Raw genomic sequence first — 16,907 nt, 5'->3', positions numbered from 1 at the left:
TTGCTCCGAGCAAGCAGACTTCATCGCTAGTTGTGATAAACTGCGTGCTTCTCTTCTAAAGCAGAAATACCCGGCACCGATGATTGATGACGCAGTGGCACGTGCTGATATGCTTGACCGAAAAACACTGATCAATGCAGAGAAACATTCCCATAGCCTCAATAATGCTAACCTAGTACTCACGCATAGCGCTTCCGCACCCAATGTAGCAGCCATTCTTAGGAAACATCACAACATATTGACGCAAAGCGATCACCTAAAAGAAGTTTTTTCAGAGCCACCCCGCGCCGTGTTTCGTCGCTGTAGGAACTTGCAGGACATCCTCACGTCCTCCAAAGTACGGACTAACAATTACATTTCACACGTTGGTTGCCATCCATGCCGCAAACCTCGATGCAAGTTATGCAAACAGATGACAACCACCGCTGTGGCTAAAAGCTCCGCAAACAATTTCACTTTAAAAATTCGTGGCGATTTCACCTGTGACACAGATAATGCGGTTTACCTGCTTGAGTGCTCCTTTTGTCACTTGCAGTATATCGGTCATACTGAAAATTCATTTCGCTACCGTTTCAACAATCACAAGGCCCATGTGCACTCCATGCCTCATCTGCCGATTTCAAGGCACGTCGCCACTACCGGTCATAGTTTTGAATCATTTAGGGCAACTGTATTGGAGGCGGGATTCACGTCGCATTATAAGCGTGAGATACGCGAATCATTTCTAATTCATAAGTTCGGAACGGCTTCTAGGGGTTTAAACGAAAACGCGGGCAAACTGGCTAGCATAATTGCGTAGAATACAGTGCGTGCTCGGCCTCATGCGGCGACAGACTTATCTCGTTCGTGTGTGTGTGAATGGATGTTTAATCCTTCGTAAAAGTGCATTATGTATCGTTATTATTATTATTTTGTAGAGTCAATCTTGTGCTATGTACGCTCGGCGCATTGCCTATATTTCTTATATGTTCTGTGCTCGTGGTATCTCACTGGCCAGTGACGCGATTATTATTATTTTTTACGCGATATCTTTGTTTTTGTGATTGTGAGTCACAGTGCGGTGTTGTGTCCACCATGCGCATGTACCTTGCTTTCATTGCGCATAGCATCTGGCAGTGGTGCACTGTTCCTGTGTATACATCCGCCTACCTATATATTAAGTGCCTGTAACATACTGCAATCATTCTGACGAAGGCTGGTCCACCAGCCGAAACGTTAATAAATCCACATTTCGTACGTGCGTCCTTCTCTTCAATCATCTATTACACCGGACCATCGATCTTCATTCCTAAAGTATATATATATATATATATATATATATATATATATATATATATATATATATATATATATATATATATATATATATATATACGTTCACCCTGACGAAGGCCGTGCCACGGCTGAAACGTAGAGTAAAAAAGTATCCAATTTTCGCAAGTGTGCTCCTTTATTTCTTCACTACATGTGATGCACCAAACCCGCAGAACTCCTTCTTGAATATATAAATATATATATATATATATATATATGAACGACTCTAAATTATTTATAAAGAATAAAACCTAGGATATTATTTAAGAATGTGACTCAACATAATTCACCTATTTTAGCGTCATTTCGTTTTTTTGTGACTGTTAAAAATATTTCACTAGTTAATTTGTGGATTCATGTTGTGCTATAGGGGAGACTCGGCAGTTAGGCTCTCTGTACCTTGTACTCTTAATATCGGCCAAAATGCTCGAGAACGTGAACTCCGCAACCTAATGCTTTGTACGAATGACTAACAACAGTTGAGGGTTTTATGTCCCGAAATTGCGACATCGTTATGAGAGACGCAGTAGTATAGAGGGGCCCAGAAATTTTGCCCATCTGGTGTTTCTAAACGTTCACCTAAACCTAAGTGCCTCAAGCATTCTGCCTTACTTTAGGTCAGCAGTCGAGCACCAATACCCCTAGACCACCGTGCATGGTACAAATTAAAGAAACCAAGTCGGATGAATGATGTAGAGAATGCAGGATTTTACATCTGTTTGCTTTTAAAATTCATTTCATCGTTACTATTAGTTTTTTTTTTCTTTTCACTGTCGACTCTTCCCGTTGAAAATACAGATAGGTATACGCAGTGTACTCATCTGCATGGAAGTTTGAGTGCCATGTTCCTTTTGAGGCTCCTCCTCTGCGCGTGCATAGAAGCTACACAGGAGCCTGAAGAAGTGCACAGATAGTATGATAACTACGCACTTAGAAAAAAAAAGCGTTCATAGTTGCACAAAATAGCGTCACAAACTAGTTGCAATGTAATTTAGTTGAGCAGCAAGACACATTTAGTAACCATACCGTTGACAGCCAAAATTGCAGCCTGCCGTTAACTGTTTCACTGTGGGAATCATGGTTATTATTATGTTTTCAAGGTGTTCCAAGAGTGGTCTCTGATGTTCATCGCTGGGCCATGGAGAGCAGTGAATACGGCAGTCACGGTGACCAGCGCGAAGGTACTCTCATGATTCAGTCACAGTGAAATGCATGCCGAAAGCAGGAATCGCCAAACAGTGACAGAGCTTATAATGCAGAAGTAGAAGAAAAACAACTAATTTACAACGACATGTAATGTTATTTTTTCAATATTTTTCAGAGGCCGATTCGGAACACTCGAGAGGATGTGCTATCGAAGATGCGCTCCACCGATATTTCACGTGTGGCTCAAATTTCTTGTGGAAGATGGTGATTTGGAAAAGACACTTTGCAAAACACCAGGATGTTTACAACCTGGCTGGAAACGAAACGAGCCCGACAACACCTTCTATGAGGATGTTGGCCAGGAAAGCGAATGAAGACGACGAAGTCTGCGAGTTAGTACTGCGAGTTAGTTAGTTAGTACTCGGTGGTGTTACTAATTACAGTGTCCTCTTGTACAATCCAGATTTCTCCTGCTCTTTCCAGTCATGTCTTGTATATTATTAATTGTTTCTATCAGTTTAGGTCTGGCTTGGTACCAAACAAGTTGTTGATAGTACCTGCTGTCACTTTCTTGATTGCGTAATTGTATATTTTTATTTTTATTTCGTTCCCGCTCATTGTTGCGGTTGCTTTGTGGACGTATTTGCGTATGTTCTCGCATTCTTTTATTTGTTCTGCCCACTCCTGCCAAAGGCCTTTTTCAAAGGCTGGCAGTAAATCTGAAAATAAATAAATAAATAAATAACCGACAGGGCCCATTCTAGTCAACAGCGAGTAGAGTATTAATAACGCTTAATTTGTTTCTCTACCAGGGCAATCAAAGAACTCAAGGAATGCACGAACGAAATCGTATCCCACAGCGAGTGCAAGAAAGTGGATGGGCTCTCCACAAAAATGGTCTCCATGCAGGAAATGCTGGTAGGGGAGTCGGCAAAGTGGGCCTGCAAGTTCTTGCCCAGAAAGAAGCACGTCATCTATCCGTCGTACAGCAAACGTAAGAATAAGCGAATGTATAATTATTAAACTGTGGGGTTTAACGTCCCAAAACATCATATAATAATGAGAGACGCCTTAGTAGAGGGCTCTAGAAATTTCGACCACCTGGGGTTCTTAAACATGCACCAAAATCTGAGCACACAGGCCAACAGCATTTTCGTCTCCACTGAAAATGGAGCCGCTGCAGCAGGGATTCGATCCCGTGAGCTCCAGGTTAGCAGCCGAATGCCTTAGCCACTAGACCACCGCGGCAGGGCACGAATGTTGAATTAGAGCCTGTAAGAAGTATAGGTGCTTCGTAGAGTCTCAAGTACATTTCCCAAGGATAATAACATAATAATGAATGTTAGTTCCCTTTAATCGCAATAAAGGCGGTGTCTAATTAGGCACCGTCTTTATTTTTTTCATTGCTTGCTTGAAGAGCTAGTCGTTTGTTGCGTTATGATAAGCAGTGTGACATCACCAAACGTCCTTACAGTTGAAGCACCTCACTTCCTCATAAAAATATTTTCGTAATTGTAAAATGGATTTCTAGACGACATGCTTTTTCCTAGTTAGGGCAGACTTTTCGAAACTTCCCTGTGACCCACTGCATTGTTCATGTGTTGTCTGATGTATCAGAATAGGCACAACTTACTTGCATAAAAATAGAAAAGTCCTGGTCCTCATAGGAGCTAAACAAAAAAAGCTTAGTCAATGAATAATAATAATAATAATAATAATAATAATAATAATAATAATAATAATAATAATAATAATAATAATAATAAATGAGTCGTTACAGGCCAAAATCTCAATACGACTGTAAGGCACGCCGCAGTGTAGGGCTCGGGAAACATCTATACAATAGTGTTCTTTAAACTTGCACCAACATTGGTTTTTACCTGTATGAAACTGTAGCGCATGTATATATATATTGCGCAAGGTTTTACTACTGTGCGTTGCTTTTTCGGAAAGTTCGGACACCTAGGGAATATTTGTCCACGATATTGTGTTAGTGTCGTTTCCTCCAGCGTTGTAAGAAATAGAGAGTTTTAGTTTAGGGTAAGTAAGGCTGTACGTGCGCGACGTGCTGCGTGCTGTGTACGCTACGTTTAAGGCTGCGTGATGATGATTAGTGGAGTTTTGTGGCGCAAGGGCCATGTGTGGCCAAAGAGCGCCATGTCTCTGATGTGATGTAAGCGATGACAAATGATTGCGATGGCAGGGTGTAATACGGCTGTATAAAGGCTTAAAATCACGTGCGGTACAGAATCGTAAAATGTGTGTATAAATTATAAAATTATGACAGTGGTACGTGATTTGATGCACGGGTGTGGAATGAATTGCAAGTGACCATGCTATCTACAAGTGAGTGATTGTAAAATAGCACGAATGCCTCCTCCACCCCTTTGAAACCAAACTGTGAGAGGCAGGTGCTTCTCAGAGTAGCTACTGCAGCAACAACATCTGCGGAGAGGTTGTGCTACGAATTTCCCTTGTATATGATGCTGAAGCTTTGAATTTCACCTAAAACATAAATAATGAGTGATATTTAAGTTTAAGGCTGCGTCCTACAGAATTAGTTTACCGTGCGCAACATCTGAAACGTGTGCGGCACCTGAGCGTCGACAGGCCGGCCTTTGAGTGTTGCTTCTCGCCATCTCGTGCAGAGGCAAGAAGTTCTAATAACCGATATCCGTCGACGCAATACACAAATGAAGGCATGAGACAAGGCACATGTTTCGAGGACGAGTGCTGGCTTGGGGTGTGGAGGCCATAGGTCAACTAGCAACACGAAGGACAGAGACAGTGAAGACGATCACTTACTGCGAATTTAACATTTATTGTTTGCTACAGACGTTTTCTAAGATCGGAAGACGAAAAAAAAAAAACTGGGGTTGCTCAACGCTAAGTACAAAAATGCCCCCATTGGCAGCGGCGTCTTCACGTGGCATTCTTCACGTCGTGATAGCTGCTTTCAGAATGATGAGGGCACCGTGTGCGAGAAAAATAACCCGAGATTCGTAGACCACGTACGTGCATCCACATGCGCGCTAAATGCGTGACCAGAACTAACTTTTACTTTACAACACTTGGAATGCTTTTGCAGGCAATCATTTTATGGTTGGACACACGCAGCCACCACCACAGTTCAAAGGGATCACACACACGACGCCCCGTACACAACCGACAAATCCGTTGCGGTGCTTCCCTTCACCATCGCGTTCCTGCTTCTTCGTAAATGACGTTGTCCAATCGTCCAACGTTGAGGTCCAGCTTAGCCGATATCACAACCCACTTTCACCTGTTCACTGGTTGGCTGCAGGTTACTTATGTAGGCTCCAAATGCATCGAAATTCACACGGACTTTTTTCACTGCCACGACCAACGTAGTGTTGTCGGTCGCAGCCATCTTGTCTGTTTTGGTCTCAGCTGTTCGAGATCTCGCGAGAGCTACTGCTAAGGTACCCAACGGCTGTAGCGTGCGCAGCGTAAGAGCCGAGATCTAGTGTGCGTATCCCTCGCGTGCGCAAACGCACGCAACTCTCTTACGCATAGAGTTTCCCAAAATTAACTAGAGGGCACTCTGCCGCTGCGATCGTTCAGTGACCATGGGAATGATGGGTAGTACACACATTTGCCTAGTCTTCGTACTTGCGGGCGGCGAATCGTACTTACGGCATCGTTTATTGCTGTGTTTCGGATTAGTTTTGAAAGAAAGATTCAACTCTTTTGAACTTAGTGACTTGATTCGAAATTGTAAGCCTAAAAGAATATGGTTGTGAAGCGCAAACGGGGAACATTTGCTAATTTATGTTTTCGTGAAAAAACAGCTCTAAGCCACACAAACACACACGGAGCCAGAAGCAGGCCAAAAGTACTAAGATTAGACAAATGTGTGTACTACCCATCATTCCCATGCTCGCTGAAGCGCCGCGTGTTGCAGCTCCCATAGACACTAGCGCCAGAGTTCCCTCTAGCGTATATTAAGAAACTCCATGCTCTTACGTACAGCGCATGTGCAGCCGTGCTCCCTCTCGGGCGATGCGCGCGCTAAACTAAAGCTCTCTAATAGCGCATTTCCATACACAACGAAAATCTTCGAAACCGGGTGGCTTAAGAGACACCATGTCGCGTACTTTACTTGAATATGTAACTAACTTCTGGATGAGACGAGTGGCTGGGTTCAACTATACAGAGGAGCGTATATGTACGTGCGTACATGCCTATAGAGCTGTGAAGGTCGAATAGATCAAATATAATCGTTGCTACCATTGGACGTTTAATCGGTGATTGTGGTAAGCGGAAGATGCTGTTTCGCGTTTTTGCCGAGAACGTTAATCGAGTCGTTTTACAGCGAAAGCTGTTATGAGATCACAACTCGGGTCTCGCGCAGCACCGTAGTTGTCCGCCGCCGCCGCCGCCGCCGCCGCCGGTGTCCGTAACCACATCGCACCTGTGACACAGTGGGGCTCGAACCCGAGTCCGCTGGGTACCAGCCCAGCATTCCAGCACTGAGCCACGCCAGTGCTTGGCACTTGTTGGCAAACTTGCCTTAGGCAGGCTTGATGTCAGGAAAGCAACCGCATTAATGGGACTTATAAAGCGTTTCAAAACAGCGAAAAAACAAGCAGTCGTCGCACAATGCCGATAGCATAACGAGTGGGTCGTCCAATGCTCCTACCCATTGCAAGAGCTTGCTTTTGTTCAGCTATTAACTGTGGCACATACCCACTTCAGGCATAATTCCTCGTTGAGTCAGCCACTGCATGAACAATTGGCACAAAATTCCTGGCAACTGTTCAGCAGATACCACGCTCCTCAGAAGAATGACGAAAAATAGCATAGTGAATGCCAGCCTACTACCCCAAAATTCTTAATATTATTGCTTTAGTGGGCATCAAGCAAGTGGACTTGCAACAGTTACCCTATGAGTGTTTAGAAACAGCTCTGAAAGGCCGCTCTTCGAGCTTTCGCTATGACAGGGCTGTGCCTTCCGCGCAGGCCTGACGTTTCTTCGTCTTGTCCAACTGTTTGACTGACAGGTCTGTGTGGGTGAAAGTTAATCTTAAAATAATAAAACTAAAATAACAAGCAACGCCCCACCTGGTGCACCGAATTATTGCAGGCTACTGAATTAAAAACAATGAATAATACAAGCGTCAAACGTTCATTTTGAAGAAGAGAGAGAGAAAAAAACTAAAGTAGAAAGCACCACTACCATTGCCAACCACCTCAAAAAAAAAAAAAACGAGCGAGGACCTCAGCGATATACTGTACAAAACTATATAACTTAACACACACATAAATATTCGGACTTGGTCTTGAGTCACCGATTCTTTACTTCAAACACATTTTTTTTTGCGCTCGTTCGTTTTTCTTCATCTTGGTTTCAATCTACCATCTTCCACGCTGAATCCTCCATATTACTTTTCTTTTTCTTACATGTTCAACTAGAGAACCTTCCTCCGCCAGGCTGCTCATACAGGAAGCTTGTCAAGCTTTTTTCATACTGCGTGGTCAATTTCTTCTCAAGCTTCTCCATGTCGAAGGACACCGTGCAGGCGTGCATGTGAGTATTAAGAAGCTAAAACATTGGGACTAAGTGTGCATGCCACCCACATGACATTTGCCGAAAACAAGCGATGTATGGGAGAGTTCATAACAGTATACTTTTAGTCGCACAATACGAAACTATGTTTTTTTTCTGAATGATTTATTCATTGAGTTTCATAATAGTGCACTAGAGGGAATATTTGCCAGTTTATTCAGTGCGTGAACATAGGAAAAAGGAAACAGGGTAGACAGAAAGAGCGCCGACTTATAACTAACTTTATTTCACAGAGCGGCAATTGAATGATTGATTGATTTGTGGGGTTTAACGTCCCAAAACCACCATATGATTATGAGAGACGCCGTAGTGGAGGGCTCCGGAAATTTTGACCACCTGGGGTTCTTTAACGTGCGCCCAAATCTGAGCACACGGGCCTACAACATTTCCGCCTCCATCGGAAATGCAGCCGCCGCAGCCGGGATACGAACCCGCGCCCTGCGGGTCAGCAGCCGAGTACCTTAGCCACTAGACCACCACGGCGGGGCCACAGAGTGGCAAGAATATATAAGCTAAAAGACGGTGATTACAGAACATGAAGATAAAATACAAGCCTAATGAATGGACCAATATCAAAGCACGTGTGACGGGTCCCGTATTGCCTTAAATCCCAGCCAGGTAATCACGTTCTGCCTGTGATAAAACAACCGATGAGGTGCTTACGCATTTATCACCTGTATTTTTCAGGCTCCAATAATTTCTCGGGTAAGCTGATTCCTATGCCTTGCCAATACAGAGCACTGAAAAAAGAGGGGGGTGCACCCACAATCTCGGCAATGAATGCCAAGGTGCCATTGTACCACATTGTGCACATTGTTTCGGTGTTCTCGGAGGCGGTCATTTATGCCCCTGCCGGTTTGGCCGACATAGACGCACCCACACATCCGTCGGATCAAGTACACGACTCCCACTGCGCATGGGACGTAACGTGACCTGTGCTTAACAGAGCACGGCGCAAAGCTGGCGCGAGATGTAGTAACCCGTTTGCAAAGTGTCTGCAATTTTTCCGGTGCAGAAAAAAGCCACAGGAACGTTGGTGGCTCGAGCAATCTTTTTTAGCCTGTGTGATTGATTTGTGTGGTTTAACGTCCCAAAACCACTATATGATTGTGAGAGACGCCGTAGAGGAGGGCTCCGGAAATTTCGACCACCTGGGGTTCTTTAACGTGCACCCAAATCTGAGCACACGGGCCTACGACATTTCCACCTCCATCGGAAATGCAGCCACCGCAGCCGGGATTTGAACCCGCGACTTGCGGGTTAGCAGCCGAGTACCTTAGCTACTAGACCACCGCGGCGGGGCCTTAGCCTGTGTGAGACGTCATGCACGTAAGGTAGTACGACAGACCGGATCTTTCCGACACTGTTGCGTTTATCCGGTTTGTCGCCTCGCTTCACGACAGTAACCAGCTTTTCCGCCACCGAAATGAGAACATGTGCAGGTATAACCAGCTTTGGTCAGACGCTCCACTTGTAGAGCAAAGCTGCAGTGTGCCATGTGGGGCAGGACTTCTTTAAGGCGTTGGAAAGGCAGAGGTTAGCAATGCCCCGCTTGACCAATTTTGAGGGAACTGAGCTGTAGGGCAAAAATGGCTGGCCGCTTTTGGTTCGTAGATCCAGCAAACATGCGAGGATCCTAGCAAAAGCTTCAAATCTAAAAATGTCAGGTTGTTATCAATGGGCTATTCATACGTCAGAGCAAGTGGTTTCAGGCACTCTTGGAAAACAGTCAAAACATCAGAGGAAATGACCTGGAAATTTGGACTATCACATTTCAGCAACACTAAATAATCATCATCAAAATGGCAAACTTTAAAATCTACAGAGTCGTCAAGTTTGTTTGACAAGACACGATCATCTTGTGCTAGAAATATGTCACTGAGAATGGGTATCAAAAATGAACCAATACATACTCCACTTTTTTGTAGTATAGTTTTTGTCATCCCATAATACAAAGGTGGCCTTCAAATAAAAACCGAGTAGTTCTAACAGGCTGCTGTTATCGATTCCAGTACGCGTTTGGGGCGCTGATGATCCGAAACTGTCTATGGATTCCACTACACATTTAAGCAGTTGGTCATGCGGCAAAGAGTAAAATAAGTTCTTAATATCCACAGACTTTTCCTGGAGTCCCGTGTTAGTTCGCCCAAGAATGTCAATGACAGCATCAGTTTTTGCCCCCCCCCACCCCCAAAAAAACTAAAAAAGCGGTCGTCTATTATTATATTTTTCAGCTTTTCTTGCAAGAAAAGTGCTACCGACTTTTGCCAGGTCCCTCTTTCTGTTACAATGACCCCCAATGGGTTGTCAATTTTGTGGGTTCTCGCACAAAAGAACATCTCAAGGCTAAGCTTTTTGCAACTATCTACCGCCTTTGAAAGCTTTCAAAATTTCAGGGCCCCGGTAAGAGTTTTCGCACGCTTCTTAAGCTTAACCAGACAAATCTCATCTTTCTCGTTGAAAACAGACTCCATTGCCTGCACAGCCTTCACCTTCACCCTACAAGTGGAGCGTCTGACCAAAGCTGGTTACCCCGCACATGTTCTCGTTTAGGTGGCGGAAAATCTGGTCACTGTCGTGAAGCGAGGCGACAAACCGGATAAACGCATCAGTGTCGGAAAGAGCCGGCCCGTCGTACTACCTTACGTGCACGAAGTCTCCCACAGGCTAAAAAAGATTGCTCGAGCCGCCAACGTTCTTGCATCTGCGCCGGAAAAATTGCAGAGACTTTGCAAGCGGGTTACTACATCTCGCGCAAACTATGCCCCGTGCTCTGTTGCGCACAGGTCACGTTACGTCCCATGCGCAGTGGGAGCGATGTACTTGATTCGACCGACGTGTGGGTGCGTCTATGTCGGCCAAACCGGCAGGTGCATAAATGACCACCTCCGAGAACACCGAAACGTTATGCACAATGTGGTACAAGGGCACCTTGGCATTCATTGCCGAGATTGTGGGTGCACCCCCTTCTTTGTTCGGTGCTCTATATTCGCAAGGCATAAGAATCAGCTTACCCGAGAAATCATTGAAGCCGGAAAATTACACTCGCTAGGTGATAAATGCGTAAGCACCTCATCGGCTGCTTTATTACAGGCAGAACGTGATTACCTGGCTAGGCTTTGAGGCAATAGAGGACCCGCTACCTGTGCTTTGATATTGGTGCATTGATTAGGCTTGTATTTTATCTTCATGTTCCATAATCACCCTTTTTTAGGCATATATATACTTGCCACTCCATGAAATAAAGTTAGTTGGAAGTCAGCGCTCTTTGTGTCTACCCTTTCCCTTTTTTTATGTTCGCGTGCTGTTAAAAACTTGCAAATGTGACTACGCACCAACTAGCAAATGCTTCCCCTCTTGTGACCAGAGGGAAATTGCGCGCTGGTGTTTGTCGGAGCTACAACACGTTGGCGCTTCATTCAGCATGAATGGACATGATGGTTATTACATGGATATATATATAAACTTCGTTCTTCCGGCTCCTTGAGGCCTGCGGCTGCTTTGCCACAGGATGAAGTTCGAGGAAAGCTTAACAGTCCCTCATTACTATCTTGGCCTTTCTAAGCTGACTAACTGATACCTGTTCACGAGGTTCAAAACGAGCCAACATATTTGCACAAGTGCAAAATGAATAATGACAGATCATGAAGGAATACAACACAGCGCTTGTGTTTTGTCCTCGTTCATTTTACGTCGTGATAATATGTCTATTATAAATCACCAACTAGCCCGAACTGCCATTCTATCTTGTCACAACGAGTCAATATATTACCCGAAACAAAGTTGAAACAACAATAAACAAAATCGCAAGTGCAATCGAAGCCGCAATCAAGCAGACCAGGCGAATCCATGAACTCCATCATTCTTATGATGGCGTAAAGATCATAGCGCTATAGGTCATAGCCCTTAGCAAATATTGTAAAGAAGGGAAGAAATGGCTACAACAATAAAAATAATTTGAAACAGACAAGACTGTTCGGCAATTGCAGAACACTCTATGGGTCTATCTAGCTGTACATGCATTCAAGTATTCTGAAGTGACGTGCCGCGAAAGCTATAGACGTTTCGTCAGGTGTGGTAGTGGCTCGGTACACGGGTATTAGATACACTGTCTGCAATACGGCTATTAAAGACGATAGCGTTTCTTGGGGACCTTCGACGCCAAAATTTTGGTCTGTCTGTAAATTTGTTTGTTTGTCCGCGGTAACGATACCGCCTTAAGGCACCAAATGCTACCTCAAACGGCCAACCCCATCCGCAGAGCCCACCAATATTGCTCGAGTTTCAGCGTTAATACCTGTGCGATTGTCAATTAAAAAGCAATTATTGCGCATATCTGAGGCACTATAACAACACGTTGATGTTTTGTTTGCGTGCCTTTATACTATAGCAGGCACACGCAAGTAATTCCGAGGCCCGTAGCGTTTATCACGCTGCGCTGACAATGCAACGCGATGCTCAAAAAGGCAAGTGTTTCCAACGCTTTGCTAAGACGACACAGTGGTGGCACCTGCTCGTCGCTTCGCGTTCTACTCCTTATCGCCCCCGAGACAGGCGTGCATCTTTCTCCGCGGGCGGTCGCGTCTTCTTTTGTTTTCGTAGATATTATGCCAGATGGCGCTCATGTCTAACGTGCCTAGATGTGCTCGTTCGCCTTCGCTGCACGGATCGAAACTCTCTTACGCAGTGCTCACAGAATACAATTCCCCGATTTTCTTGCGCAGAACATCAAGTAAACATTTTGTTCACTCTCTCCGCACGCGAGACTACTGTCTTTCGACGACATTTGCAGTGAAACGTGCAGATACGGGGCCAAATTTTTACCCCTATTTCGTCCTTAATGTTTTTAGGACGCGCTGAACATTGAGCACTATGCACTTGGTTCGCATCTATGGAAGCGCGAGACGACCGTAGAACTCCGTAGAGATGAGTCGTTATACTTAATTGAGTTCTCCTTTTATCTTGGTTATTTTCCAATGAGGAATCAGTGTAACCTTCTTCTGGATATTCGTTTGAGAGACACAATATGTACCATGACTGTTTGCGCACAGGTTTCTCAGCAGGTATGGCTCTTGCGTAGAGCAGGCACGCAAGTTGACCAACTGCAGCATGAAAGTGAAAGAGCTGGAAGATTTCGTGTTCCTCACGAACGTTGTGCAGGACAAATACTCCTCCCCGTGCAATCCAGAAGGTGGGCATTCTCGTTTTCATGTTTTCTTATGTTGTATATTTTTCGGAAATTGGTGAAAGTTTGGCAGTGAAAAAATGAGCAGCATCATAAAAAATGGTCATTGATATTTCGGCAGTCTTACCCGCGTGTTTAGAAACGCTAAGTGACTTGAACATGACCTGCCACCGCTTTCAATGCAGCGAAAACTTGTTTAGAACACGCAGTTTTTAAGCAAAGAAAGCGCAAACGCACAAACGTGCTTAAAACGCGCTGGCAAGTCAAGTTGAAGTCGAGGAGCGTTTCTAAATACGGGGTTAATCTAGTGGACATATTCTGATACGAAGGTTCATACTATGAGCCTTCGGAAGGAGGAAACAAAAAAAGCGGAATGCTTTTATTCAAATTGAAATACTTTAAGTGTTGGTTCAGTTTTCTTTGTTTCTCGAAGATCAACCGTAACAAACAGTATTTTTATACATTTCAGAGAAGGTGTCAAAATTGCGATGCAATGGTGTATTTACAGACAGAGCTTGCTATATTTTCGACGCATAAGATAGTTCTTGTGGAAGACAATGCATAAGAAAACAGCAAGGCTATGACGTATAACACGAATCAAATAAATTACCACCAAAACTCAGTGCTTTTGCTGGTTATATCTGTAGGCATGTATATATGTTTTTTCAAGAGTCCTTGCTCGGCAAGCACAAATATATTTTTTGTGTATGCACCTTCGGTAAAATGGTAAAACACATACCTCTATACCTTTTCAGACAAGAGCACACTGGCCGAAAAGAAAGGTACTTCTGCTTTTATTTGCATACATAAATTCGGGTATTGAAGTTTCTACAGGCTGTCGCACTCACAATGCGAAATTGTTTATTCTGCCCACCACTGAAGCCGAAGCTGGTGTGCCATCTCTGTGCAAGAAGAAAAGCCTGCTTCAAAATTATATGAGGTGCAGTTTCACGCTTCAAAATAAGCTCTCGGTCAAGATGGACGAATGTAGGTGAGTACCACGTGCACGACTGAATGTATTGTTTGGCATCGTAACGCGTCATTTTTAAGTACTTCATGATGCATAAGCAAGAAGCAACAAAGCAACCAATACCAATTCCTTGCAAACTCAGGAATCTAGTGTTTTCTTGCTTGACTTTACTGCTGCGAAGAAAACGCGCGAATGTTTACTATAGTGGCACGGGCAACGAGTAGCGTATAACGGAATAGCGTAAAAGAGTTCGTTTCGTAGCAATTAGGGTGTTGGTGTAGCCGTCGTTGATTGTGAGCGAAAACTCATCACCTTTTATGTATGACTGAAAAACCTATACCGATGAAAATAAACTAAAATAAGATATCCTGGGTCCGAGGGGGGATCGAACCCGGGTAGAGTGCGAGGCAAACCAACGTTCTACCACACAGCCACGCGTCGGTGTTTGACTAAAGTGAAGATAACTTCATCTGCTTGGAAATACAGTGAAAGTAGCTTTCATGTCTCACAAACACACGTGCCCTGTATACATGCTTCACAACACAACACAAAATATTGCATTTATGAATAGTGGTACAAGCGAACGTTGCCATCGGGCGTCAGAATATGTGATTATCATAACGACTGCGTGGTGTAAAGCCGGTCACCCATCGCAAAGGGCACACACGTTACTGCGCCTATTCTCTTAAGGCCACGTAGTGCATGGGTGCATAACAACTTCGAAAAGACTTCATGCACATAGTGTTTGAAGTAGGCAGTAGAAATGGGATAGCGTTATCGCGTTCAACTCTCAAAAGATAAGCTTAAGGGCCTCCAAATTTTTTGCTCTTTGGTAGAGCACTGACTTCCAGTTTTAGAATAGACAGGAAGTCTTCTAAAATATACTACTGGTACAAAATTGACAGCAGTGTGGTTGAGCTCAAGAGTTATATTGCATACATGTAATATCAGATCATAAGTTCACTTAAGATAAGGTGCAATAAACTCTCAAGATAATTATTAAATGTCCATTAAATGAGTTCATCGAAAGAGCAGGAGATTTTCATGTGTGCCTCTGTTATTTTAGTTAGACATCGAAGTTAACTGCTATCGAACTATAAAGTAGAGATCTCTTCTGATAGAAAAAAAACTGTCTTTTGTTCTTACTTTCTAGGGCTCTTGATTCATTTTCGCAGTGTTTCATGGAAGCCCGAGCAGATAACGAGTGTACATACACGGACGACAGCTTCACGTCCATTATGCAGATGCAGGCAGAGTTAATGACCGACGCTCTAAGGTATCGCTGTACGCAGAAGTTCGGTAAGAGATTCTACGCGCCATTCAGATTGATTTGATTGATTGAACTGTGAGGTTTAACGTCCCAAAACCACCATATGATTATGAGAGACGCCGTAGTGGAGAGCTCCGGAAATTTCAACCACCTGGGGTTCTTTAACGTGCACCCAAATCTGAGCACATGGGCCTACAACATTTCCGCCTCCATCGGAAATCCAGCCGCCGCAGCCGGGATTCGATCCCGCGACCTGCGGGTCAGTATCCGAGTACCTTAGCCACTAGACCACCCCAGCGGGGCTACGCGCCATTCAGTCTCTCTCATGATGAGGCTGTAGACACGAATTACCAGTAGAGCTTCCCACTGAGACTGATTAAGATGCGAAATTCGGAATTACAGGCGCGCTTACTCTCGCAAAGCTTTCGCTACGTCTTGTAAAGTTAACCTTGCCCCGCTTTGGACAGCCAACTTATAAATCAAAGAAATGTCCTTCATTTTTCCATATGCATGCAGAATCAGCACGAGAGTTCACCTAAGTGCAAACACCCCTGCACCTATAGCATACATTTGCGTTTGTAGCGTATACATGCCACGAAATTGGCTACACAAGCGTGCATATCCCGGTGTGTCATCATAAATAATAATAATGAATGACAGGAAGTAGAAGACGAAAGCTTCCGATAAAAAAATTCGTAAACTGACACTCTATGCTCATTCCGACGTTTCGACAAGGCGATTGGTCTTCTTCGAGGCTGGAACCGGTTTCCTTAGCGCTAGTGTGTAATTCGTCGCACCCTTTCTTTCAATCCAAACAAAATAAAAGGAGAGGGCAACTGCGAAAGTTGGGAAGGGGGGGACACTGAAAGGTTGCTGTGGCTAATTGGGTTAGTAAGAAGGAATAATGTATTCAGTTCCAGCCTTGGCGAAGACAAGCCCCCTTATCAAAACGTCTCCTCGTGGAAACAACCATCACTTACGCATCTTTTTATGTTGTGTGTGGCAGTGATGGTGCTTAAAGTCGGCGTTGCATATTCGCGATTACCTGAACCCGAATTCGGAATATCTTAAAGGTCAACTCCGGTGATTTTCGACCATGCCAAGATAATTGTGTCTTTATGTTCCTGAGATACTCTTGTCACGAGCCCAATAGCTTGAATGCTCAGTAAATTTGAAAATAATTTTCAACACGTAAAAAGATGCAATACCGAAACCGATACCCAACCGGGTGCCCTGTCTACATATGACATACGATTTGGTAAGAAGCGGAGTCCATATACTGGAGCCACCGGCACAGAGTATGAAAACCATGAAAGCCAGACCAGCGAAGCGCCGGCCAAACATCACAGAGAAAGCAGCAAAGCTTTCCCGTGCTATACCCGTGCCGAACACCGCCGCCGTCACCTTGTGACAAGCACAATAAACGCTGTAG

The 16,907-nt window shown here is 44.2% G+C and overlaps 1 protein-coding gene across 2 annotated transcripts in view; it reads left to right on the top strand.

Moving 5' to 3' along the window:
- The window catches only part of LOC119176749 (uncharacterized), a 74,054-nt gene that overhangs the window by 45,521 nt on the left and 11,626 nt on the right, over window positions 1-16,907 (top strand). For both annotated transcript variants that reach the window (XM_075877297.1, XM_037428106.2), the window contains exons 7-14: window positions 2,415-2,495; window positions 2,636-2,852; window positions 3,273-3,454; window positions 7,897-8,011; window positions 13,102-13,241; window positions 13,991-14,017; window positions 14,118-14,226; window positions 15,359-15,504. In XM_075877297.1, the coding sequence (XP_075733412.1) occupies window positions 2,415-2,495; window positions 2,636-2,852; window positions 3,273-3,454; window positions 7,897-8,011; window positions 13,102-13,241; window positions 13,991-14,017; window positions 14,118-14,226; window positions 15,359-15,504 (1,017 nt within the window). The remainder of the gene's footprint in view (window positions 1-2,414; window positions 2,496-2,635; window positions 2,853-3,272; window positions 3,455-7,896; window positions 8,012-13,101; window positions 13,242-13,990; window positions 14,018-14,117; window positions 14,227-15,358; window positions 15,505-16,907) is intronic.

Source organism: Rhipicephalus microplus, chromosome X (assembly GCF_043290135.1).
Source record: "Rhipicephalus microplus isolate Deutch F79 chromosome X, USDA_Rmic, whole genome shotgun sequence".
Taxonomy (NCBI): Eukaryota; Metazoa; Arthropoda; class Arachnida; order Ixodida; family Ixodidae; genus Rhipicephalus; species Rhipicephalus microplus.
Note: the sequence above shows the minus strand (reverse complement) of the source record. Positions and strands in the feature narration are given on the sequence as shown.